The sequence below is a fragment of the Piliocolobus tephrosceles genome, chromosome 4, assembly GCF_002776525.5.
Source record: "Piliocolobus tephrosceles isolate RC106 chromosome 4, ASM277652v3, whole genome shotgun sequence".
Lineage (NCBI taxonomy): Eukaryota > Metazoa > Chordata > Mammalia > Primates > Cercopithecidae > Piliocolobus > Piliocolobus tephrosceles.
In genome coordinates, this window is record NC_045437.1 from 32,959,456 (window position 1) to 32,986,844 (window position 27,389).

At 39.9% G+C, this 27,389-nt stretch overlaps 1 protein-coding gene across 2 annotated transcripts in view; it reads right to left on the reverse strand.

Annotated features, from left to right (window-relative positions):
* The window catches only part of ADAMTS12 (ADAM metallopeptidase with thrombospondin type 1 motif 12), a 371,764-nt gene that overhangs the window by 52,202 nt on the left and 292,173 nt on the right, over positions 1-27,389 (reverse strand). For both annotated transcript variants that reach the window (XM_023216585.2, XM_023216586.2), the window contains 2 exons: positions 10,981-11,107; positions 3,618-3,828 (listed from right to left, as the gene is read on the reverse strand). In XM_023216585.2, coding sequence (XP_023072353.2) covers positions 3,618-3,828; positions 10,981-11,107 — 338 coding nt within the window. The remainder of the gene's footprint in view (positions 1-3,617; positions 3,829-10,980; positions 11,108-27,389) is intronic.

The window sequence follows — 27,389 nt, forward strand, 5'->3', positions numbered from 1 at the left end:
CTCAGCCAGGACTCTTCCCACTTCCCTTTCTGCCAAGGATACACTAATCAAACATTTATTGAGTACATGGTGGTTATCCATGCATCCATCCATCCATCCATCATCCATCCATCCATCCATCCATCCATCCATCCATCCAAGGAAAAAGATGGCACAGCTTTTTACAAAGTATCTGACTGAATCATTCTCTAGTTATATCCTTGGAGTCATTATTACAAATCTCATATAATTTTGGCAAGTTATTTTAAAGCTCTCGTTGGGGGTACCACGGGTGTCTCTTGAAGAAGAGGTACCCTTCCAGCTATCAGATAGAAAGAATTATGGAACCCACTGGGCTGCCCTTGTTGCCCTGGTTGTCTGGATGCACTGGGTTAAACTGAAAGCTTCATCAAAATAACCCTATTATTCTCAGGTTTAGTATGTTGCTCTCTGCTCCCAGGCATGGCTACAACTTCCAGGTCACCACTTCAATGTCCACAGCCCTTTTATTGTAAACTGCCTGAAATACCTTTGGAAAGGAAAACTGTATAAATAAACACACACATCCTGGCTTCTGGAGTGTTCTGTTTGGCACACATACACATTTGAACCCAGGAAGCCATGCTCTAGGGACTGTGCCCTTCACTACTAGACTGGCTGCCTCTTACAAGGCATGCCCCTGAAATGGTGTATCTGGGAAGCAAGAGAGCCACAATAACTTTGATACCTGGTCTCTATTTACAATAAACAGAGTTCCCTTCTTTACCCTCTAAGTCCACAAAGTAGGGTGGGCAAAACCAGGATAAGATTCTTGGTAAAACCTGAGATTGGAGGTGGGAGTCAGGTATCTAGAACATAAGCTTAGAGAAAAGGGGCTGGTCACAGGGGGCAGGAAAGCCTGCCTGGGGCAGCAGGGGAGAGAACTCCCCTTTCTGATTCCTGCTGGAACAGGGAGGAGTGTACTGGCCTGGCATGGCTGGGCCCACTCTTCCCTTACTGCTTGAGTTGGTGGAGTGCTTTGATAGGGAAGGGAGCTCATGAATGTACTTTCTCTTTCTTCTCTCTTAGGTTAACCCAGAGAAGGCCATTTTATAGCAATCTAGAAGGCTGTCAGTTCTTGGGCCTTTTGGATCAGTAACCTTACAGTTTTAGACCATCCACGGTGACCCAAATGACACAGTGCAGACCAAATGATGGCTGGAGCACCATCCTGCTTCAAATAATGTTGGTCTCCAGACAAAATCTAGACAATAAATACTGCCTGCCAAGAATCGCTATGTCATCTCTCTTTAAAAAAAGTATCTGGGCATAGTTAGAATGTCAAAGACATTTCATCATACTCCAGCAAAGTTCATTAGAAGGTTATTAGTAAGACAGCAGAGAGAAGAAAGGAAGACCCGTTTGATGAATATTTTGATACTGATTTAACTAAAAGCACTCCAATGACATCTTCTGAATGACGGCATTGGCCCAGCCTTTCTGCTCAGCTCTGTCAAGTGGAAGCTAGAAACTGTCCGTGTGTGGTCCGTTGACTATGCAATGGCTGCATACGGAACCACAGACCTGAGTGCTTCTTATATCATGCCAACTTTTTGGTCTCTTGTTCTCCAGTTAAGACAGGTTACTACGCTTCCCATAAACATGAACACAATAAGAACTCCTCAGCCAAATCTGTAATTGCAGTCCTCTGAAAAAGCATTCAGATGTTGGCAATTAGTAAATTCTACATGACAAGAATTATTAACAGTTTTGGATGCAGCCAACACATTTTTGGTAAACAGATTTAATAGGCCAGTCACAATACTCTATTCAGCCTTATTTTGACAACACTGTAATTTACAGAAACCTAAGTTGTGGTGGACTAATAAGGCAGGACAGCCAAATGCTGTGATTATACTCCTCCAGGAATAGCAAAAAGAAGGTTTGGGTTATCACTGATGTGTGTACATACATTGGTGAGTGAATCAGTAATACACCCGTATTTGTATGTAGGTATATTTCTTTACATGCATACCTTTGTCCTTCCTTTCCTTTCTTTCCTTTTTTCTTTTTCTTTTCTGGATCCTATCTCTCCCACTGGATGGAAGTTCTTACCATCTAGGGACCATACTTTCTGTTTCTTTTCTTTTTTTTTTTAATTTCACCTAGACGCCCAAGACAACATCCTGTACAGATTCAGAAGGTAAATAAACCTAAACTGTGACATAAGCTAATAAAAGGGAGTCTTGGAAATAAGGTTTCGTCAAAGCTGCTGTATTTAAATGAATGTTTTGCTTTCAAATAGGTATCTTCAGAGATGGTGCCTTTGCTTACACACATTTTAGAATTCTTCTTTCAGAGCAGGTGCAAAGCAATCTGTCACATATTTATAATCAAATATTTTTTAAACACAAAAATTTTGATCACATTATTCATTTATCCATCAGGCCCCATTCTAATCAGCTTTCTGTGGCATTCTCCTGAATCAGATATTCTCCATTTTCTCCCGAGTCCTCATAGGAGTTCCTAAAATATCCTGAGCAATGATGGCATTATTGTTATTATTATTTTGAGACAGAGTCTCACTTTCTCAACCAGGCTGGAGTACAGTGTCATGATATCAGTTCACTACAGTCTCGATCTCCCAGGCTTAAGTGATCCTACTGCCTCAGCCCCCCCAAGTAGCTGGGACTACAGACATGCCACCATACCAGGCTAACTGTATTTTCAATAGAGATAGGTTTTCATCATGTTGCTTAGGCTGGTCTCAAACTCCTAAGCTCAAGTGATCCTCCTGCCTCGGCCTCCGAAAGTGCTGGGATTACAGGTGCCTGGCCAGTGATAGCATTATTATGGAAGCATATGGCTATTCAAGGAAGCTCATAAGATAAAGTCAGCATCCATCTCTAAACACTGGCCTGTTAATTTTTAAAAAAACATGTACTTTATAGTTATTCCTTAGGTTATTCACTGAACTGCATATAGGGAAGCAGAGCTGAGGCCCTTGGAGACTTTGGGGCCCTCCACTAATAACTGGGAACATGACAAGGCCTGACAAAACCAGATGCCAAAGTGACCCAAAGAAAATTAAAGCCTGGGAGAGCTTTTCATAACCTTCCAGCTTACTGATTTTCAATTATAGTCAGATAATTAGATCAAATTAATTTGGGGGAAAATGCAACATTCATCTGAACTTATGTGTCTGATAATAGATGTTACAAACCTTGGTCTGGTTTGGCCTTGACACATGGTGAACAAATGGATAATTTGAGGGGATTTTTCTTAGTGTCAAGTGACACTCTTTTGGTTTGGGTTTACTATAGTGATGTGCTGGTCAATGTTTTATAAATCACTTTTGGGGTGCGTGGGAGGTCCCTGATCTGCTACCAATGGTTTAACAACAGGCCCGGCCAAGCTTCTGATTTATTAATTAGTCGTTTGTGATCCTGTACTGGCGGGGCGGAATCTACCTCACCCCTGTCAGGTAGTAAGCTGACCATTGAGCAAGTGAGAGCAAGATCCCGTATGAATGGAAAATGAGCAGGCCAGGGATATTTTGCAATTTTACCTAGGGTCACCTCGGATTGGATAATGAGAAGGAAGGCAGGGGCTGATGAAGCTTGAATAATGCCAATTTCCCCTCTGAGCCCTGAGCTCACCTCACTCCAGTTGCCCACTGTCCAGTCCGAGGGGCACAGGATGTCTCTGTTACAGGAAAGGAGGGTCTTGGGCTTCAGCAGGTGCTGGCAGTCTGTGGGCGGGAGAGCCTGCTCGTCAGAGCCCATGGTCTGGATGCACAGCACGGTTCGCTTCTTCTCCCCGTGGGGCCCGCATGTCGCGGAGCATGCTTCCCACTCCCCTGCCCACCACCTGCAGGCAAACATGGACATGTGAGAGAAGATCGCCAACGTAAGCATACATTCCATTCAACCACTGAGAAAGCAGGGGCAGAAATGCAGATCACAGGGCTGGGAGGGCCATGCAGACACTCCAACCCACTAGGGGGCGTGCTGCAGACAGGGCCACGGTGTCTTCAATCATAACTCCAGAGCTCAGCAGAGTGCCTGGCATAAGCAGTTGCTAAATACGCATGTTTTTGAATGAGAAAAAAAAATATATGCATGCCCTCTCTTTTCAGTAAGAAAACTGAGGTCCAGGGTTCTGCTGTGCAACTTTAAGCAAGTTTAAGTCTCACTTTCTCATCTATTCAATGGGTGTAAAAATATATGAGTGTTGTTGCGCATTAAATGAAAGACCAGTTCATGTCAAATGTATAGTACAGAGCCTGACATATAACAAGAACTCAAGCATTTGTTATGATATGTTGCTATTTTGACCGTGCTATTGAGTAAAAGGGTCCAATTAGACTCTAGGTCTCCTGGCTCTTAATTGAATGTAAAGTAGGCACTTTAACATAAATTTTTAAATTATTTAGGAGGTGATCAATTAGGGACATTGCCTTTATTTTTTTCCCTACCTCCTGAAGTCTACTTGTTAATATTTTCACTGCTCCCTTTGATAAGAAATGAGGAGAAAAAGAATAAACTTAAATGAAATCATTTTTTACTCAAGAATCTAGGATGTGGGCCCACTGGTTACACAGAAGTAGCTTTTGAAAATGGCAGGGAGCCATCTCTTGTCCCTCTTCTCCATTATTGTGCAAATCTTCCCCAGCACCGAAGACAGAACAGTTGTCTTCACTCAGTGTGGTTTGGGTCCATTATTGTTCCTCTGTACAGCCCACTTTTCCATCCCTTCATATAGTAACAAGTGGGACACTTTTATTTCTCATGGGAAAATAGTACACTGGGGGAAGTCCTTCATTCCTGACTTCAAGAAAGCCTTCTGACTTGAGACAGCATTGAATTTTGGTAATTTTGAAGATAAAACTTTTTACTTTTATTTACTAAATATTGAATTTATCTATGTATAATTTCTTTTGATTGTGATACTTTTAGTCTCAAGTTAAAAATATCAGAAGAAAGCAATTCCTCAATTCAATCATATTCTTCATTTAATAAGTAATTGAGATTACTTATTTAATCTTTGGTGTTTAACCTTAGTGGGTAAAGAGCTAATAATATTGGAACAGTATGATGTGAAACCAATAAGTGCCCCACTGTATTAATCTAATTACTTTGTCCTACCTCAGGCTTTTCTAAAGGAGGTCAGGCCAAGAGAATCTATAAAATGCCATTCTGAAGAGGCCTTAATCTGAGTTGATTGAAAGTTTAATTTATCTAAGTACTTGCTATAGGGCTTTCAGCTGTATCACTACAAAGTGATAATGGACGTTCTTGTTTTCTCTTCTTGGAGTTTTCTCTACAGTCCCTTAGGGAACATATTGCCTGTGATTTTGCTGTGGTCTGAATGTGTTCCCTAAAACATATGTGTTAGACACTTAATCCTCAATATAACAGTATTGGGAGGTGAGGTCTGATGGGAGGTGTTTAGGTCGTGACGGCTTTACCATCATGAATGGATTAAGGTCACTTGAAAAAGGATTTGGGAGTGGTTTACTCCCTTTCACTCTTCTATATGAGGACACAAATGTTTGTCCTCTGTTGCCCTTCCTCCTTCAGCCTTATAAGGACGCAGCAAGAAGGCCCTCGCCAGATCAAATGCTAGTACCATGATCTTGGCCATCCAATCTCCAGAAATGTGAGAAATGTTTCTTTTGAAAAGAAATTTATTTTTTCTTTTTCTTTTTATAGAGAAGGGGTCTTGCTTTGTTGCCCAGGCTAGTCTCGAACTCCTGTGCTCAAGTGATCCTTCTGCCTTGGCCTCTCAAAGCTCTGTGATTACAGAGTGAGTCACCATACCTGGCCAAGAAATAAATTTGTTCTTTATAAATTACCCAGTCTGTGGTATTCTGGTACAGCAACACAAAATGGACTAAAACAGCTTAGTCTTTACTCTCACAAGATTAAAGTGAAAACCATCTTTTTTTTTTTTTTTTTTTTTTTTGCTGTAAAGGTCTTCCAGGCCCAGGGCTCAGGAGCCATGGTCCAGTTGTTCTCTGCTGTCCATCTCATTCTTTTGGGTGTTTGCCATAATCCCACCTCTTGTAGGAGATTTCTTTTGTTTTTTGAGACAGAGTCTCGCCCTGTGGCCCAGGCTGGAGTGCAGTGGCCGGATCTCAGCTCACTACAAGCTCCGCCTCCCGGGTTTACGCCATTCTCCTGCCTCAGCCTTCCGAGTAGCTGGGACTACAGGCGCCCGCCACCTTGCCCGGCTAGTTTTTTGTATTTTTTAGTAGGGACGGGGTTTCACCGTGTTAGCCAGGATGGTCTCGATCTCCTGACCTCGTGATCCGCCCGTCTTGGCCTCCCAAAGTGCTGGGATTACAGGCTTGAGCCACTGTGCCCAGCCGAGATTTCTAATAGAATACTGTTTTTATATTTATGGAGATTTTATGTTTTATCTAAATGTCTAAGAGTGCGTGTGTGTGTGTGTGTGTATGTGTGTGTGCCTATGTTTGAGATCTTTGAAGAGCCTGTAGTTGTTCCGGAATTCTGTAAAAGTTTACTGTAGTTTGGATAGGAGTCTTCTCTGAGATCAAGTAGAAGGGATGGGTTAGAAACCCTTTGAACCTTTCTTTTATTTTTAAAATAACCCCTCTTTTATCGGTAGCTTCTACCGATTCCCCTATCAGTATGTGCTCCAACAGCGCTGATCGCCAACAAACCAGGACACCTCACTCTTTCTAACCTTCATTACTCAGATAAATGAAAGTCCAAAACTGAATTTGTTAAACCCTTGCTGAGAATAGTAATTTACTTTAAGAAATCAACTTTTATAATTATAATCTTTCTTTGTACGCATCTTTTTCCTAATTGAATTTACATTCCAAAATCCAATTCAACTAAACATTTCACATTCTGACAAAACCATGACTACAGTGCAAGCACTCTTACCTCCTGGTCCTGTGTACACATTGTCTCCATATTCCCATTATATCCCATTCCTCCAGCCTCATTTTCCCTAGCTTTCTTGTCCCCTACACACATCATGCTCAGTCCTTTTCCCCTCTTTCATGGGCTTTTTCCAGTCTCAATGATCTCATTCCTTTCATTTAGATCAGAAGGTCTCAATCAGCAGAGATTTCTGCAGCCTCCCTCCCCAGGGGACATGTGGGAATGTCCAAAGACATTTTTCATGATCACAAATCGGTGGTGACAGGGAAGGGGGGGTGGGTTGCTATTGGCATCTAGTGGATACAGTCCAGGGATACTGCTACACCTCCTACATTGGCACGAGACAGCTTCCCACAACAAAAAACTATCCAGCTCAAAGCAGCAATAGTGTTGAGGTTGAGAAACCTTGATTTAAGTCATATGCCATTATTCTGTGGACTGAAACCTACATATAGCTGCCAGAGTTTAAAAAATTCACTGTCAGAGGTTTATTGAGTACTTTGGATATGCTAGGCACCACCACAGCTGTGGCTTAGCAGAGTTTTGCTTTTCTGAAAACCAAAGTTCAGAGAGAAGTCAGTAGGGAGAAGGGACTCAAATAACCTCTTTCTGGAATCAGATATATTAAATTTTCGAAGAATTTCTTTCTTGACAGCCTCCTCTCTCCTGGAACATGCTCTACAAGGTTTTCATCCTGAAAGCCATTGGCTATGTAATACATTTTTTTATGTTTAATCAAAAGTTTTTATTAAATCTTAAAAAAATCTGTCTCAAATACTCCTTTGGGGAAGAACACAGAATGTTGAAATTGTTTGTAAAAACAAGATATTACTGAAGAAAAAATAAGATTTTTTCTTATTTACTGAAGAAATTTCTTATTTACTGAAGATTTACTGAAGAAATAAATAAGATTAAATCTTGCACAGGAAATTTTTTGGGAAAAGAAATGACAGGTCTCAGTGATGGGTATGAACTTTTCAGAGATCATGGAAATTAATTAGGTGACAGAAGAAGATATTGCAGCTTGAAATTCATATACAAGGAAACTAGTGAACTAAGCTTGCAAAAACAAATAATATTAGTTTATTATTTATTCTTAAAAAAGCAAATCGCCAGGCACGTGGGCTCATGCCTATAATCCCAGCACTTGCAGAGGCTAAGGCGGGTGGATCACTTGAGGTCAGGAGTTTGAGACCAGTGTGGCCAACATGGTGAAACCCAATCTCTACTAAAAATACAAAAATTAGCCAGACGTGGTGGTGTGCGCCTGTAATCTCAGCTACTCAGAAGGCTGGGGCAGGAGAATCGCTTGGACCTGGAGGCATGACTTAGTTTTGGAGTCAGCTTTTCCTGTGCATTCATAACATTTTTATTGTGTTTTAATGTGAGCAAAATAGTTTAAATGTAGGGTTCTAGCACTGAAACCTGGTTCTAGCACTGAAACCTGCTTGCCCTGAGATCCTAGGCAGCAGCATGGTGTAGCAGCACATACAGAGGCAGCAGAGCAGACAGATCTGGGTTCAAATCCCGACTCTAAAACTTGTAGCTAAGTGACTGAGGAAAATTTTTGTGAAGGCTTTAGAGTCTTCATTTGTATAATGAGCATAAATGTATCTACAAATTAGGGTTGCTTACAGGTTTAAATGATATGGTTATGTGGAAACAGCTTGAAAAATACTGGGTTCTTAAAAAGTACTAGTTTTTAATACAGGAACAGAAAACCAAACACTTCATGTTCTCACTCATAAGTGAGAGTTGAACAATGAGAACACATGGACACAGGGATGGGAACATCACACACTGGGGCCTGTAGGGGGTTGGGGGGGCAAGGGGAGGGAGAGCATTAGGACAAATACCTAATGCATGCGGGGCTTAAAACCTAGATGCAGCAAACCACCATGGCACATGTACGTCTATGGAACAAACCTGCATGTTCTGCATATGTATCCCAGAACTTAAAGTAAAATGTAAAAAAAGAAGTGCTAGTTTTCTCTGCTGCTGTTTCCCCTAGGGTATGGCATCAGATTTCTCTGAACTTTTATCTCCTCATATACCACCTCAGAGTAATACCCATACCTTGTCTTATGACTATTTCATAAATATCTGTAGAAGCTAAAATGCAATCATAAATAAAAAGGACTTTTGTAAAATGGCCATTGATATGGTTTGGCTGTGTCCTCACCCAAATCTCAGCTTGAATTGTAGCTCCCATAATTCCCACACGTTGTGGGAGGGACCCGGTGGGAGATAATTGAATCGCAGGGGCAGATTGCCCCATACTGTTCTCGTGCTACTGAATAAGTCTCACAAGATTTATTGGCTTTATTAGGGCAAACCCCTTTCACTTGGCTCTTGTTCTGTCTTGTCTGTAGCCATGTAAGATATGCTTTTCGCCTTCTGCCATGATTGTGAGGCCACTTAGAACTGTGAGTCCATGAAATCTATTTTTCTTTGCAAATTATCCAGTCTCGGGTATGTCTTTATCAGCAGTGTGAGAACGGACCAATACAACCAATATATCTGAATGTTTCATGGAATTCTACTTAGCTTATCATATCCTACTTGAGAGTGCATTTTCAGAAATTGAACCTGTAAGTATTACATTATGCCTAATTTACATTCTCAGGAGTCAAAAATCTCACAATTCATGAATTCTATGCCGTAGTAGGCGATGGACTAGCTCTAAGAAAGGCTGTCTTTCCTGGCTCATTCTTCCCTGAGAAAGTAACATAACTGCAATTTCATATAAAACCTAGTGCTAGCCTTATCTTCCCTTGTCATTTCTAGTTCTTCCTGGCAAAAGAGCCACAGGAAGGAGCTAGAGCAAGGCGAGGCGATGACACATTGCTCTCCTGCTTCAATAGTGGTGGGGTCCAGCTCCTACCTAGAAAAAGCCACAGAACAGAAGAGAAAATAAACCTCTCTCTGAGTTGAGAATACCCTGGCCTCTGGGTCCTGCTAGTTTGGACCGCTAAGAGACTGACATCGGTTTTTTGCAGACAAGAGTCTTGTCTTGACTCTTCTTTCTAACCTAGTTCTTGGATATTTGTCACATTCTAGCTCTTCTTTAGAATCTGCCCTGTCACCTGTTTGATTTATGATACCAATGAGTCTCCCCCTTGTTTAAATGCCTCATAGTGTATCTGTGTAGAACTGGGATGAACGCTTGCCGGACTCTGCAACATAAATACATCCCTCTTTAAGGTCGCCAGAGAATGAAGACACTTTCTGGAAATCAACCAATATTCCTTCCTTTCTTCCTCTTTCCTCTCCATCTTTCCCTCCCTCTTTTCTTCTGCTCCTTCTTCCTCCTTTTTCTTTTTCCTTTCTTTTTTTTCTCTCTCTTTTTAAACATAAGCCTGGCATAATAACATCCCAACTACCTTCTAGGATCCCAATCTCTTGAACCAATGTGGTTAGCAATACCCTGAATATTGCTGAATATCTCTATAACAGTGACTGTCAACTGAGGATGATTTTACCCTGTAGTGGATATCTGTCAATGTCTGCAGACATTTTTAGTTGTCATAGCCTGGATTGGGAGGGAGGGAGTTCTACCAGCATCTAAGTAAACACAGGCCAGTAATGCTGCTAAGCCTCCTGCAATTCACAAGGCAGCCCCACACACAAAGAGTCAGCTAGCCCCACATGTCAGTAATGTTGAGGTTGGGAAAACTTGCTCTCGGAGCCCCCTCTTCTGGGCAGCCTGAAGTACACGTGGGCACTGTGATTAGAAGGTGCCAACCTTTTGTCTGAAGGCTGGAGTTGCACTGGTAAAGCCCTTGGAAAAGACAACTCTATTAGTGAAACTACTTTTGTGTGATTCACTTAGCATTCTCTTCACCAATGCTTTGGCACTTAGTCTTGCCAAATAATTAAACACAGAACACATCACCTTGTGAAAATACTGCTCTTGGGAGAATTATGTCCTCACAGCTTGCCACAGGCTCCAACAGCATAGCCACAGAAACCTCTAACAGCGTTCTTGTGTTTATCCAAATAACAAAGCCACACATTATTTCTTTATCAGCAAGCATTGGGTCACTCTTGAGTCAGACATCACTGTAGGCAGACACACAGAGCTCCAGCTGTTAGCGATGGTTACCTGGGTGGACAAGCCTTTTCATAGCACTTCTTCTGTCTCCCATTGGGCTGTGTTTCTGGGTCACAGAATGTAGCTTTCACCATCCCACGGCCCTTCTTTATGCAATGGGCAGTCTGGCGGCGGATACCTGGGGGTCGGACAGAAAGATTCACATGTATTGTATCCTGAGCCCATATGCTCATGGTCAGGTGAGGTGCCTGACCATGTCAATGATCATGCTGACGGCTGATGGGAAAGTTGTTCAAAAGTTACTTGGTTTTTAAAGAAGGGATGAAGAATGGGGACCTCTTGTGATTCACCCTCATGCTGCAATTGGCAAGGGGAGGAGGAGAGCTTGCCTAGGAAAAACTGCAGGTCATAGAGGTAGGAGGTAAAGTCTGTTTCACAGATTACAATCCAGCCATGGAGACGACACTAACACACACATGCCAGATGGAAAACGAATGAGATTTAAATAATGAAAATAGGCTGGGCGCAGCGGCTCACACCTGTAATCCCAGCACTTTGGGAGGCAGAGGCAGGTGGATCACTTGAGGTCAGGAGTTTGAGACCAGCCTGGCCAACATGATGAAATCCTGTCTCAACTAAAAATACAAAAATTAGCCAAGCATGGTGGTGGGCTCCTATCATCTCAGCTACTCGGGAGGCTGAGGCAGGAGAATCGCTTGAACCCAGGAGGCGAATGGTGCAGTGAGCTGAGATCGTGCCACTGCACTCCAGCTTGGGCGACAGAGCGAGACTTCATCTCCAAAATACTCCTGCTACTAATAATGAAAGTAGATGTCATCAACAGGTGTTATGAGGCAATTGCTACATTATTAGCTTAATTAAAGGATAGAAGAGACAGGTATCTTTATATTAGTTAAGGTCGGTAAACTCTTAGAGACTGAAGTACAATTTAAAATAATGTTGTGAAGTTTGAGATGTTACGTTTTTTAAAACACAGGGATTTGATAGCAAGGATTGATAATACTGCTACCTTCAGAGACCAGATAGTTAGTGCAAGTAAGGGACTCACACAGAGTCTATAGGCAAATGACGCCTTGTCCCAGGCATTGTTCTAAACTATGTGTATTTATATCATTAATATATTACCTGTTATCTATTATGATGTATAATAACCCAAATCTCTCAACAACCCAACCCATGGTTGAGAAAGGGAAAGGACCACTGACTTTGATAACTAGGACATCATTAGCAAGGGAATGTAGAAGAATGGCCAGACTGTCATGAACTGAAGTGAAGGGGCAGTGAAGAAGTAACTCAGCATCTCCCTTGTACAGGCTAGTGCTTCAACGTGACATGTGAAATATTGGGTGATAATACTAAAGACTAAGACCCCTGAAAGGCAGAGCAGTCTGTACAAAGGCTGGCTCCCTGAGCTCTCGGGATGTCTAGACCTTGTGCGGGCTCATTGGTGTACAGAACTCCAGAACTGGAAAGGCCCTGAGCAATCCAGTGAGCTGATCACCTCCTCACTTTACAGCCGAGGACACTGAGGGGCTTTCCCACAGTCACACAGCTGGCAGGACTGACCTGGAACCTGCTGTCCTACCACCCACCACGTCGCATTGCCTCAGCATGGACTCGCTTCAGCCAAATCCCCCTGATGCCAGACGGCATCTTGTCACTTAAAAAAGTGTCAGAGGGGCTTGCAAAACAGTAAGTAAATCCTTTTAAAAAGAACATTTTTTTTTTCTTTTGAGAAAATTGTGTTTTCAATAGAAAAGTAAACCTTCAACCACTCAGGCTTTCTCAACTAACAGATGTCAGTGGAATAGAGAGTTGGATCATTGATATCAGAGAAGCTGACATGCATCTGCCATTGGAGAGTGGGGAAAAAAAAAGTTTAGCTGCTTAGAAGTTTCATTAAAGCTTGGGTGGTTTGGCAAATTCTTGATGTCAAAACATGAAAAGGACTGTCAGATGACTGTACCAGGTTGGAAACATTCCCCAAAGGCTTGTATCTGTGCATGAATAGCAAAGATAAGTGTGCTTAGTGTTCCTATCTCCAGAATGGCACAAAACCTTGCATAAAATCCCCTTTGGAAAGTTCATAACATTGCATGGGTCAATACAATGCACCAGCTGGGAGATGAACGGATAGGCCAGGCAGATGTCATCAAGGGCAAAAGGAAAAGGGATAACTATGTGTCAGAGTTTCTCCACTGACATTAACGGTCCTGGTGACCATCACTCTTCTCTCGGCAACTGCATTCTTACATACGACAGCCCTTGTATGTGCCAGGTGCCAAGCTAAGCCCAGTCTTCCAATGAGGGCCCCAATCCAGTAGGTCGACTTCCCTGACGTTATAGGATAGCAATACCTGGCCAAGTGCTTCTTTCTCATCTGATGCTTGTGTGTTCATTTGGTAAAATTTAATTTATCGATTCATTTCTTATCTATTTCTGGTTAAATAATTTTAAAAAAAGAAAGTAAACAGAATCCAAGGGTCCTGAGTTCTAGTCCCTACTTTCCCTTCTACACATCACTGGGTTTAGTCTGTGGGAAAATGAGAACAGTGATATTCATGCTGTTGGAGGACAGGAAGCTCAGCTAGTTTATCCCGGAAGCATCTCTTACATTTTAAAAGCGATGCTCCATAAAGGGAAGACAAAGTTTAATCATTGGAAACCTTGGATAATGAAAGGATCTGGTTAATATAAGTTTATGGTTAACCTAGAAAATGGTTTGTTGCAACGATTGTCAGAATGTTTCAAAATGATACCAGTTCATATCGCCTTCGTTCATACCAGTTCATATGGCAGCTCGTATTTTCCAAAGGTGGCTGCAACAATATTCTCCCATTCAGCGTGCTCTTCTACAACATGACCTTGTCATCCCTCACTGAGACACTGAGTCTAATTCCTCTGGCCTTGAACTAAATGCAGAAGTGATGCTGTGTGACTTCAGAGGCCAGATTAGAAAAGGCCAAGCAACTTCATCTGCTGCATCTGTGTCTCACTCTTGGGACACTCGAGCTACCGCAGTGGGGAAACTCAGCGCCCTTGGAATGGCCACATGTAGGTCGACAGTCAGTCCCAGATGAACCTAGCCCTTGGATCAACCAGCTCAGGTGCCAGTCACATGAATAAAAGAGCATTCAGATGGTTCAAGCCCCCAGGCATTTGAGTCTTCCTAGCCAAGGTGCCAAACATAGTGGAACAGAGGCACAGCATACCCAGTGTGTCCTGTCTCAATTTCTGACCCACAGGATCTGTGGCATAATAAAGGGGTGGGTGTTTTACTACACTAATTTAAGGGTCGTTTGTTATATACCAGGAGTAATGGAAAGAACACTCAATAAATGTGAGCTTTCTTCTTTCCTCCAGTCAGGACCCAGAGCTGCAATTGAGCTTGGCTTGCTATAGTCCAACCATGATTGATTATATTGATTTTTCATGTTCTCTTCTCTTGTGCTACAGTTCTTCTGTTTTCCCTCCAGATCCACTGTGCCCACTTCTCTTTGCTGCTCTCAACCTCAAGAAGCTCATCCTGTGAATTGCTGTGGCTTCCCATGAGATTTGGGAAATGAAGGCACTATCTCTTTGTTTAACTGCTCCTTCCCCTTAGTTCTTTAGGCCTAGGGGTGGTAGCCTGATTCCCCTGACCCTCCACTGTTAATGGGCAGGGGCAAAAAATTACCTTTCCTAATTTCCTTAAACCCTACCCATATCTTTGAAAGTAGGCAAGGTTGTTACCTTGACTGTGCTAGCTGTTTCCTGCTGGGTCCCTAACTGGTGATATCTCCTTTGCAGTAAAAATCCCAAACTATTCCTCTTCAGTGACACACTCGTTAACTCTGAAAATCAATTACTGAAATAACAAAATCTTTCTTGGACATAGGATATTGTAATATCTCTTGTGGAGGGGGTTTGAATCAGTCACCCTTTTAAGAGCAGTTATCATTATTGACACTGCAAATGCAGGAAATACAACACGTTCAGCTAAGTCTATGTGACTTTGATCTTTCCCTGGAAATTAAAGAAAGATAAATGATATTGGCTTTTTATTTGGCTTGCTATTTTTCCCTTTCTCTTCTATACTAAATATAGTCCCAAAAGAAATTCCAGCTAATTAAGGATGCCAATCAATCAATGTGTTGCCACAGCACTAAGTTAACTGTTTATCTGGAAGCACTTACTTCAAAAGACACAAAGTAAAAATGAGTTACATTCCAAAATATATGAGAACTAAATTCAAAGTGTTATTTCCAGAGCATTCTGAATGCCTTTCCCCATGTAGCAACCAGAATGTTGCCATGCAGCAGTAAATACTTAGTAAATCTCATTGGCTACTAGCAGTGAAAGGTCAACTAAGTGCCTTTGAAAGAACTGTCTTCCTGTACTTTAAACAGGAGTACTCATCTTGAATGAAAATTATGCCTCAATATAAGGAACAAGCAATGTTTCTTGTGTCTAAAAGAAAATGACATAGCTCATCATTTCTCAATTCAATATCGAGATTGTAAAATCGAGGGAATTTGTTATGGTTAATTTAATTTGATTCAAAAATTCAGTTTAGACAACTGAAAGACTTAGATAAAACAACTGAAGACACAGCTCATTGTAATGACTTAGGGCAAAAATTATAGTATTTCCTATTATGTATAAACTTAAGATTAGATACTTAAGACAGTGAACATTTAATTGCAGCATGTGAAAGTTTCAAGGCGTTGTGTATGCAGTCTTTAAAATACTGGTAAGGTCTCCTTTTTAAAATAACCATTTAAGTGAGAATGATACCAGTACAAGTTCAATTGCACATTAGCATATAAATTATAATCCTCCCCAAATTAGACATAATATTGATTTTAATAACAAAAAATGATAACAATCCTGTGACTCAATAGAGAGCTTGTCACTTACAGTTCTCCCAAACAAGTAACAAACATTAACTTCACAGGAAGAAGAGAAGTGTAGGAATTGTATATCCATCTCTCTTGTCAATGAGTCCATTCTTAGCCAACTTTCAATTTTGGTTCTCACTAAATACTTACCTTTTTTCTTTCCGGATCTCTTGGTTTCTTCACTTGTTTTCATGCTCTATGAATTTGAATCCATCCTTCATAATGAAGGCTTTGTCAAAGACAGCTTGGGTCTCATGACTATAGAAGCTCAAACACATTGAACTGCGTGTGTGTTTGTGTGTGATCAAAAACAATCACAACATCAATAGCACCATCAAAACTGGAACTGGTTTTGAATCCTGCTTTTAATGTTTACTTATGAGTGATCATGGACAATCCTGCTAACCTTCTCAAGCCTCAGTTTCCTTGTCCTCATCTTCATGATGGCAAAAGATTATAGTATAGGGTTGTTGTGAGGTAAAAATGATGTATGTATGCATCCTCATATGCCCACGATGTACCCTAAGTCCTGGTACTATGCTGAATGCACAAAGGGACCTTGAGAAAAGTTTTGGAATCTGAATCCAAAGCCTCTCTGTAACCCACTCATCCAATCATGAATATTAACTCCCTCTAAAATTCTGCTTCCTGCACCTTGTAAGATCAGGGTTGGCTTCACACACTGAGACTAGGGAATAAAGCAAACTCAACTCAGCCAATTCACTAAAGCCCTAGTTTTCATACTCCTGTGATGTAAACTCCTTCCTATAAGCAACTAGACCCTTGTTACACAATTCATTTTTATTTGCTACCCCAAAAAACATTGATGTTGACTTCAATAACTACAAATATTGAATGTATATTAGATAATAAGATCTTATTTTACTATCATCATTTGTTGAAACCCATACCTCTCACATCAGTAAAACTCCAAGCCACTACATTTTCTCTCCCTGAAATGCCAATGAACTGTTACATAAGTTCATAAGTTAACTGTCATGGTTACGAGTAACATAAGAATTTATATAAGAAAAGCTTGAATAAGGTGCTTAAAGAATGTTTAAAAGTCTTAGGTAGAAAAATTCTGCCCTATGAAGGAGATATTTTAAAAATTCACCACAATTGAGAAGTATTCCTGCCTCATTATGACTCCCCTTCTGTCTCCAAGTCAGGGACCTCATTCACTTAAAGAAAATTAAAGGCCTGCAATGTCTCACAGCTCTCATGGGTTAACAAGAAAAGCAGATAGTCAGCATTCCACAGAGCACACTGAGCAAGGCAAAGCTTCACAGAAACCAACTGAGAAATTCCAGGCAACCACATTATTAGAGAACAAAACTAGGGGCTTGAAATAAGGGCAGGATGAATCTCTGCTGGCCGCACAGGGTAAAAATGGAACTAGGAAGACTAAATAACCGACCATTCGATTAGCCACTCTGATTAAGGATTCTCATTTCTTCATTAGTGAACTACGACAGAAAGGTTATCAGACCTCCACTGTATATTACTAGTAGTTTATTTTATATATTTATGCGTTTAGTAAACTATATAATCCTCATTTCAGAGCATCCATCTCTCAATTCCAATAATTTAATTCCATTAAAATCATCTGAATTCATCCTCCTATTATCTTTATGAAGTCCTACATTATGACAGATCAATATCTGAACTCGGTAGATCCTACCTGACCATTATGGTGGACAAATCAGATGGATTAGTACCAAGATGAGTGCACTTTGAAAATGTTAAAGAAGTATCTGACTCTGAATTTCCAAAGAAGTGTATTCTGCTTTCTAAATATCAGTATATGGTCACAAATCAGGGTCATAGTGGAATAGGTGCTTCTATTTATGAATCTTGTGCTTTATCAAGGATATGTGGACAGTATCTCAAGCATGGTTACACTGAGCTTTAGTAGGAATACTATTGGATAAATCCTGTGGGAACTAATTTCAGTAAACAGAAGTATCTGCTCCACACTAATTTATTTCCAATGAATGTGATCTAGTTTATAACTCAGTTTAGAACAGTCAAACAATCTCCAGGAACTTTGCAGCCATGGTCTTTGCAGGCATGGTCTTTGCAGTTTTCAGTATTTGCTTTTCCCTACCAGCACATGACATTTTTTGAACAAAGGGACAATGACTAAACTCCAGAGAGAATTTACCCAGGAGATAAAGGAAACGGAGAAGTCCAGGGTAGGGCAGGAGAAAGTGTTCCCTCTTTTGTGTAGGCCACTGTTGTACCTACAGGCCCCAAAAGGCAGAAACAAGATCACTGAGCACAAAAATGGCAAAGGTCACATTCAGAAGTGAGGAGCTATTTTCCAGAAGTAGGGCCATTCCAGGACACAGGAAATTTTGGTTAGTCTCTATTACAACTGACAGAACTCTGCAGTACTAGGGCTGCAATGAGGGAAAAAGGTGGCTTTTGCATTTCTCTAAAAGTGATCCTGAGCTTTTGCCCAACTATTTTCTTATAAGGAGTCCTGAAGCTTCCTGTGGAGATGCATATCTGTGTCAAGCCATTTCTGCAGATGTTTCTTCACAGATAATCTATTGGCTGAACTTTCATTGGTGATCTTTTGATGGGTGACTCAGATAAATGACTTTCATTAAGCCTTCTGTAATGCATGGTAATTCTCTTCCAAGTTTCCTGAGAAGTAGTCAGTCCTAAATTCCCCTAAAGTCAGAGCGTCACTCCCCATGGTAAGGCAGAAGTAAAAGCAAATGTGGCTGAGGGGAGAGAAGAACATATACTGGCTTGGAGACAAGAATGTCACTGGTGTTCTCTGAGAGTGCCCTTTACCTCTGAGCAGCAAACTGTGGAAAACAGGCTGGCTTTCATACCAGTGAGCTCAGTTTAGACTATTGTCTTGCCAGTTTTTCACATAGATCTCTGATCAAGAACAAAGGTAATAAAATATTTTAAAAATTCAAAATAAGAAAACAACATCTTAGTGAATTTATGCTTAAATACTTCTTTGTTCGAAATGTGTAACAGTAATATATAACATGTAAACATGTAAACAAAATTAGATTATAAAATACAAAAAATAAGGCACCACACTCAAAAGCAGTCAAACGGTCCTGCAAAATACTGAGCAGAACTTAAGTGAAGTGCTTAACTTAAGCAGAGCTCTGTCAGGCTCCTGGCCTTGTTGGTGTCTTACTACCTTCCCAGGCCTGGAACTCATCAAGAGTGAATGCAGTTAATACAAGTATGAATTTATATCATATTAAGTAAACTCTATCCAAGGAATGCCAGTATAGCTCGGTAACAGAAAATCTATTCATAGAGTAACCAAATTAGCATATTAATAGATATAAAACATGATCATCTCAGTAGATACAGAAAAATATCAGATTGAACACTCATTTATAATGAAAGATGTCATAAACTAGGAATAGAAGAACATTTACTTTCCCTGATAAAAATCTGAATGAGCAGGAATGAAGTGGGCAGATCACCTGAGGTCAGGAGTGTGAGACCAGCCTGGCCAACATGGCGAAACCCTGTATCTACTAAAATTACAAAATTAACTGGGTGTGGTGGTGCATGCCTGCAATCCCAGCTACTCAGCAGGCTGAGGCAGGAGAATCACTTGAACCCAGGAGGCGGAGTTTGCAGTGAGCCAAAATTACGCCACTGCACTCTAGCTTGGGCAAAAAGACCAAAACTCTATCTCAAAATAAGAAAAAAAAAGGAAAGGAAGAACAACCACCGCCGCACCCCCAACTACTTAGCACAATCACTCTTGGAGAGTTTTAGGCCTGGGAAGTTAGCAAGACAAGAATTCAATTCTTAATCAAGAGCTCAGCCGACCTACCTGCTGGCTCCATCACTTTATCCAGTATATTGTCAATGTCACCATGAGACAGCAGTTCTAAACAATCAGGACAAATCCTGGTCCTGAAATGAGGTCCTGCAGTGTGGTCAGGTAAAACTGCAAAAATGTTAGGAAGGGTGGGGTGCATACAGAGAGAAGATGGGAGAAAAGAGGCAGGAGAGAGAAAAAAGAAAAAGGTGCTAAAAGGAAATTACACTCTAATCAAGCCTGTAAATTATAATTCCAAAATACATTTAGAGAAATCTAATGCTAAGTCAAGCTACAAAGTAATTAGAATAGGAATCCACTCTGGGTGAAATAAATTTGATAGGGCACTCTGATAAGCCTTAAAGTAAGCATGTTATTGCCTCTGGGCATTTTAATTAGACATATATAAAAATAAACTCATCTTCAGACCTGTTTCTTGTTATATGCTCTTTGTCGCAGCGAATGATACCACCATTTGGTTACTTACCCAACGGAGCACACAGGGTGTTACCTTTCAATCTTCCCTATGCTCAAATCACTCTCCACTAATAGGTAAATGGAATCAACCACCGAGCCCAGTCTAGCCTTTTTCCTAAATAGCTCCACATTTGTACAATTTTTCCATCTATGTCACTTTAATTTCAGTTCTAGCCACTGTATTATTTCCCTTGACTGCTGCAAAGACTTTGGATCTCTTCTCCTTACCTCTTGTACTTTTCTCCAACACAGAAATAAAATGTTGAGGATGTTCCAATAAATTTTAAAAAGATATAATTTCTATTAGTCGAGCATAAGAAATTGTAAAAATGGAAGAAACAAGAATAGATAAATATAAAAATGACAACTAGAAAACTTGGGGAAAATATGTAGTTATTGAAATAAAAAATGCTGTGTTGAGGGTAAATTCTAGACAGGACACAGTTGAAGAGTGAGTGAGTGATATTGAATAAAGTTCTGAGGAACTCAGAATTCAGTTCGAAAGGAAAAAATATTTGGAACATATAAAAAGCATTTAAGATGTGTACAGGGTAGATTGAGAAGTTTCAGCATTCATATAATAGGAGTCACAGAACAGAGAATAAAGAGGATAATCAATGAGTAATATTTAAATAGATAATTACTAAGAATTTTCTGGCACTTCTTTTTAACAATTACATTTTACATATATTCATTCATTTAATTCTCATACCAACCATACAAAATTTCTCACATTTATAGATGAAGAAAATGAAGCACAAAGAAGTTACACAAGGTCATATAGTTGATAGCTGGTTAAGCTGGGATTTAAATCTGAACAGTCTGGCTCCAGAGGCCACAATTCTTCTTTTTCTTTGAGACAGAGTCTCACTCTGTTGCCCAGCCTGGAGTGCAGAGGTGTAATCTCAACTCACTGCAACCTTTGCCTCCCTGGTTCAAGTGAATCTCCTGCCTCAGCCTCCCGAGTAGCTGGGACTACAGGTGCGCGTCACCATGCCGGGCTAATCTTTGTATTTTTTGTAGAGATGGGGTTACATCATGTTGGCCAGGCTGGTCTCAAACTCCTGACCTCAGGTGATCTGCCTGCCTTGTCCTCCCAAACTGCTAGGATTACAGGCGTGAGCCATGGCACCCATCCCAGAGGCTACAATCTTAATGAACTACCATGATATACCAATAGGACTATTTATTACTTAAGAATGAGAAAGAGAGTCATGGGACCAGGGAAGATTTTATACAATTGCAGGAGACACTTGCCTGAATGCATCTCTATCTTAAAGGAAAATACTGGTCAGTCAGCAGGAAGAAAGAATAATATAAATGAATGAGAAAATGAGGAGTACCTATTGACCCATATGGTCAAGGAGAAGTGTGAAGAAACTATAAGGATGAGTTGCCTTCATGCACAGACCACTGCGTGCCCACTCTAGCCACTTGATCTGCAGACAGCTTACCTTTGAATGCATTCCCGAGTCCTATGTGAGGACAGAAGCATGAAGAAAAATCTCCCCCACCTAACTAAACTAGGACTGACTAGAACCAGTGGAGAAATGTCTTTGGAAGCAAGAACGGCAATGGACAAAACCCACTGTTATTCTTATTTTATATAAAGTTACAGAGAAAAAAGAAGAAAAGTAACCCAACTCATTTATGAGCCTTCTATAACTTTGACACCCAACTGAACAAGGAGAGTGCTGGAAGGGAATATTAAAGATAGATCTCATTCATGAATGCAGATACAAAAGTCCTAAGTGAAATATTAGCACACAGAACTCAACGGTGTATATAATACATGTATGAATTTATACCACATTAAGTAAGCTTTATCAAAGGAATGCCAGTACAGTTCAATAACAGAAAATCTATTCATGAAATAACCAATTATTTTAGCATATTAACAGAGAAAAACTATATGATCATCTCAGTAGATGGAAAAAAAATTAAACAGATTCAACACTCATTTATAATAAGGTAATAAGCCAGGAATAGAAGACAATTTTTTTTGCTGATAAGGATCATCTGAAGCATTCTTATCAAAGTCAGGAGAAAGGCATACATGTCTCTTATTGTCTATTATGATCTATTCCATTCAGCACTCTGCTAGAGGTCCAATGCAATGCAATGCAATGACTTCAAAAAACAAAAAGTAAAACATCTGGAAAGGAGACAAAAATTTTCTTATTACTGAAACAAAAATTCAAAAAGTTCTACAGACAAACTGAGAACTAATAATAGAGTTCAGAAAGGTTGCTGGATACAAAATTAAAACACAAAAATCAAGAGCATTCCTAAGTATCTCTAAGGAGAAAATAATTCTTAAAGAATCCCAAAGACCTGAATAGAGAGATCTATTGTATTTATACCTTGGCTAATCAGGCTCTTTTTTGGTTCCATATGAATTTTAAAATAATTTTTTTCTGGTTCTGTGAAGAATCTAAATGGTAGTTTAATAGGAATAGCATTGAATCTGTAAATTGCTTTGGGCAGTATGGCCATTTTAATGATATTGATGCTTCCTTTTCATAAGCATGGAATGTTTTTCCATTTTTGTGTGTGTGTTATCTCTGATTTCTTTGAGCAGTGTTTTGTGGTTCTCCTTGAAGAGATCTTTCACCTCCCTAGTTAGCTGTATGTATTCAGACCCAGGAACACTCAGTTTTAAAGGTATCAATCCTCACATAAACACACAAATTGATTACTATTCCAATAAGGATTTTCTTGGAGTTTTACAAATTGATCCTAAAATTTAATAAATAAGCAAAGGCCAGGAATAGACAAGAAGATTTTTAAAGAGAAAGAGCTAGATAAGGAATTTTAATACTAACACATACATAAAGCTGCAAAAATTAGAGAACTAGATCATTGCAACAGAATAGGAGAAGGGAAAGAGACCCACACCTATAAGCAATTGGATAAATGCCAGTGAAAGAGCTTCCAGATGGCTGAACACATGGAAGTTCTGGGAGGGTGGAGCACCCAGAGGGTGCATGGAAGCTCTGTGACCTTTCCACATGCCTTGCCCTGTACATCTCTTCATCTGTTTCCTTTGTAACATTCTGTATAAGAAACCAGTAAGTAGCACTGTGCCACACCTGGGAAGGAGGAAGGACACACAAAAAGAATCAAGCATGGAACCTGTCATTCAGGAGTTTACAGTCTGACAAAGGAGATAAGATGTGCACACAAATATTATAATTAAAATTACAAGTCGGCAAATAATCAGAGGCAGATGAAGATGGAGTTTGATCATTTTAACAAGAGAATTCTGTTAAAAACCAAGCTAATAAGATTTTAATGACTACAATTCCTAAAAAGTTGGGTCTTTTTACAGCTATGCTTACAAAACTGGATGGAAAAAGGAGAACAAAAGAGAATCATCACTTATCACGCTTAGAGTTCTCACAGATAGGACACAGCGAGTTTGTTATTTGCGATGCAATTCCTTTGACTCTGACAGTGGCAAAGCATCACACAACTGCCCCAGAGAAGCTACAATGAACTCCATCTTTTCACATGCAGCTGCAGGAACAAGAGGAAAGAAAACCAGTTCCACCCAGAGGTACAGACAAAGAAAAGAACCCTCCCAAGGAGGCCGCACGGTAAGTGACCATGGAGAGCATGACTCGGTCGGAAAGGCAGGCAAGTTATTAGCTTAGTCCTGGCCTTCCTATTTAATGCAAGGCAGTGGTAATGTTTAACAAACCCTGGCTGTAGTGACAAGCCTGGGATCTGATGGAGGAAATCCAATTGAAAAGCAGCCAAGAGAAACAACAAGCTAGAAACAGACGTTCCAGCTACTAGGATGCATACACATTTAACCTGAATTACATGTAGGTGGGGTGGGATGAGAGGATGAGAGCATTCATTCTAAGTGCTCTCTAGAGATTTCACCTCCTCCCCCATGTAGATATTGTCAAGAGCAGTTATAGCCATCCGCTTTAGTTTTGTCAAATTCTCAGTAATTTCTTTAAAATAAGATATTAAAATAATAACAGCTTTAAAAGTGCCAACAAGGAGGGGTTGTCATATTAAATAAATGTGGTTGGAATAATTGATTATTCCTAAGGAAACCGGATTCCTACTTTATACCTCACACAAAAATAAATTTAGTTGGGTTAAACTCCCTATGTGAAATTCAAAATTCTAAAACTTTTAGAAGAAAATAAAGGATCATATCTACATATAGGATAGAAAAGTATTTTTAGTTAAGACATCAAAAGCACAAACATTAAAGGGAACACAGACAAAATTCATTATATTAAAAATTTAACTTTTTTTTTTTGAGACAGGTTCTCACTCTGTTGCCCAGGCTGGAGTGCAGTGGCAGGATCTCGGCTCACTGCAGCCTCAACCTCCTGGGCTCAAGTAATCCTCATGCCTCAGCCCCCAGAGTAGTTGGGACTACAGGGATGCACCACCACCACACCTGGCTAAGTTTTGTATTTTTTGTAGAGACAGAGTTTCACCATGTTGTCCAGGTTGATCTCGAAATCCTGGGCACAAGTGATTTCCTGCCTCACAAGTATAATATTTCTACTTAATATGAGTTCTGCTCGGTGTAAATAAGTCAACGCAAACAAAGTTTAAAAGATAAGGCAAAGACTAGAACAGAGACTTGCAACATTTTTGGTTCATATTGTCCTTCATGTTTCAGTCATTTTTCATGTGGCCTCTATGCAAAATAAGACATTTAACAGTTCCTCTCATTAAATAATTCAGTCCTAACTTAATAAAGATTTATGGTCCAACAACTTAGTAGCCATCTGAAAAAATAATACATATAAACTGAGAAACAGGCAGGGCATGGTGGCTCACGCCTGTAATCCCAGCACTTTGGGAGGCTGAAGTGGGCAGATCACCTGAGGTCTGGAGTTCGAGAACCGCCTGACCAACATGGAGAAACCCTGTCTCTACTAAAAATACAAAATTAGCCAGGTGTGGTGGCACATGCCTGTAATCCTGGCTACTTGGGAGGCTGAGGCAAGAGAGAATCACTTGAACCCAGGAGGTGGAGGTTGCGGTGAGCCAAGATCTAGCCATCGCACTCCAGCCGAATGAAACTCCATCTCAAATAAACATAAAAAAAAAAAAAAAAAAAAAAAGAAAAGAAAGAAAAAAATAGTATTTTTGTTTCATTTTAAACTAACTTACGCTGATGAGATGTGTGCATCTATTGGATATTATACAATTTTTCAAATCTTGGAATGAGACTAGATGCCATATTTCCAGTTTCACATTGATTTTCAGGTGGTACTTGATTTTTTAATCAAGGTAACCACTGAAAAACCAGTTTCACAAACATAGAATGTCATTGAAAAGAATGTAGTATGACCTAACCTTGAACTACCTCGAGCTAATAGTAGACACATGATGTCCAAGAAATGTTAACTCTTGCTGTTTCCCTTTAACATTTCATTGTTTCCCTGGAAAATTTAAAATATTCCATGGCACCCTATGAGTTCACAGATTTACCCCTACAATATGAACAGACTGTATGACCTAGGAATTTTACTTTTAGGTATACATATTAAAGAAGCCCAAATATTGAGGTAATAAGGGAATAATCATAAGGTATTCATTACAGAATTGCAGAAATGTTTATAGCTGCAAAATAGTAGAATGTATAAATAAGTCATGATATATTCATGCAATAGAACAGTACACAACCCTTAAAATAAATGTATGATAGACTGGGCACAGTGGCTCATCCCTGTAATTCCAGCACTTTGGGAGGCCAAGGCAGGTGGATCACCTGAGGTCAGGAGTTTGAGACCAGCCTGGCCAACATGGTGAAACCCCGTCTCTACTAAAAACACAAAAATTAGCTGGGTGTGACGGTGCATGCCTGTAATCTCAGTTACTCGGGAGGCTGAGGCAAGAGATCGCTTGAACCCAGAGGCAGAAGTTTCAGTGAGCCAAGATTGTGCCATTCCACTCCAGCCTGGGCGACAGAAAAAAAAAGTACTAGAGCTACTTTAATCAATGTGAATTTACCTCAAAAGCATAATGTTGAGGGAAAAAAAAGGCAAAGCATGGTATAGTGCATATGATACTATTTGCAGAAAACTTAAATGCCTGAGAAACAATCCTATATAATGTGTACGGCTATACATATGTATAGTAAAAGTATTTAACCATATACATAGAATAATAAACACTAGTTTCATGACCCTAGTTAACTTTGGGGAAAAAGTGAAGGAAGTGGAGGTGGAATGCGCTTCTTGATTGTAGTTGTGGGATTTTTTTTTTTCTCTTTAATAGTAAAGGTTGAAACAAACAACAAAATGGTAAGAGCAATAAAGCTGAGTGCTTAGTGCAAAAGAATTTGTTACTATATTCTCTATTTTGCTAGTATGTTTGAAATGTTTCTCAGTAAAACTAAAATAACACAATAATTAAAAAAATAAAATGATTGCTACCGCCTATTTGTAACCCATTTAGTATGGAAATCAATTTGGTAATAAGTTAATATTATCTGGTAATTTGGTGTAAGTTAATTATCAGAATATTTATATTCTTTGAACCTAGAAATTTCACATAGAAATTAAAACTCACGAGACCATTTTTTTACACAGGTCCCCAAATGCTCATCAGAAGAACAGCAATAAGGAGTTGGTTAAGGAAATTTTGCTTTATCTTGTCAGCAAATTAAATGCATCTTTAAAATTGATAGCTATGAAGATTGTATAACACCTGAAAAAGTATCCCTACTGTGATCAGCAAAAATACATGTGTGTAATGTACATAAATGCATCTGTATGCATACAACTTATACATCTATGATTAGAAAAAAATGCATTGAAAGGAAAGAAAAGTAGCAAAAGTACATGTGTTAGGGTGGTGACAATTTTTCATGTTTCAGTAATGTGTTTAACTTACTTTTAAAGTTAGGCTTAAAGTTTTAGCTTAGATGAAATAAAAATCCACCACTGAATGATTCAGTGTTTCAGGCAACATTCCAATGTTATATTTAGCAATGTGTGTCCTGGGTGAATAACAGCATTTCATCCTCTATGTTTGAGAGTCTTACAGTAGATACGCTGTCTTTCTTCTTTGCCAGAGTAAGATTCGCCCTCACCCAAACAAACAGTGAGGCTGAAGTTCAGGTGAGCATGTGAGCATTGTGATCTTTCCCATTAAGGCTTAGTAATCAGAGTGACATTTACCTAGGTAGGTGGAGGTGCTGCTGAAGGCTTAGGCTGTGGCAAAACCAAATGTCTGATTCACATCTGGTAAGAGTGTCCAATTTCCTAGCTGACTTCAGA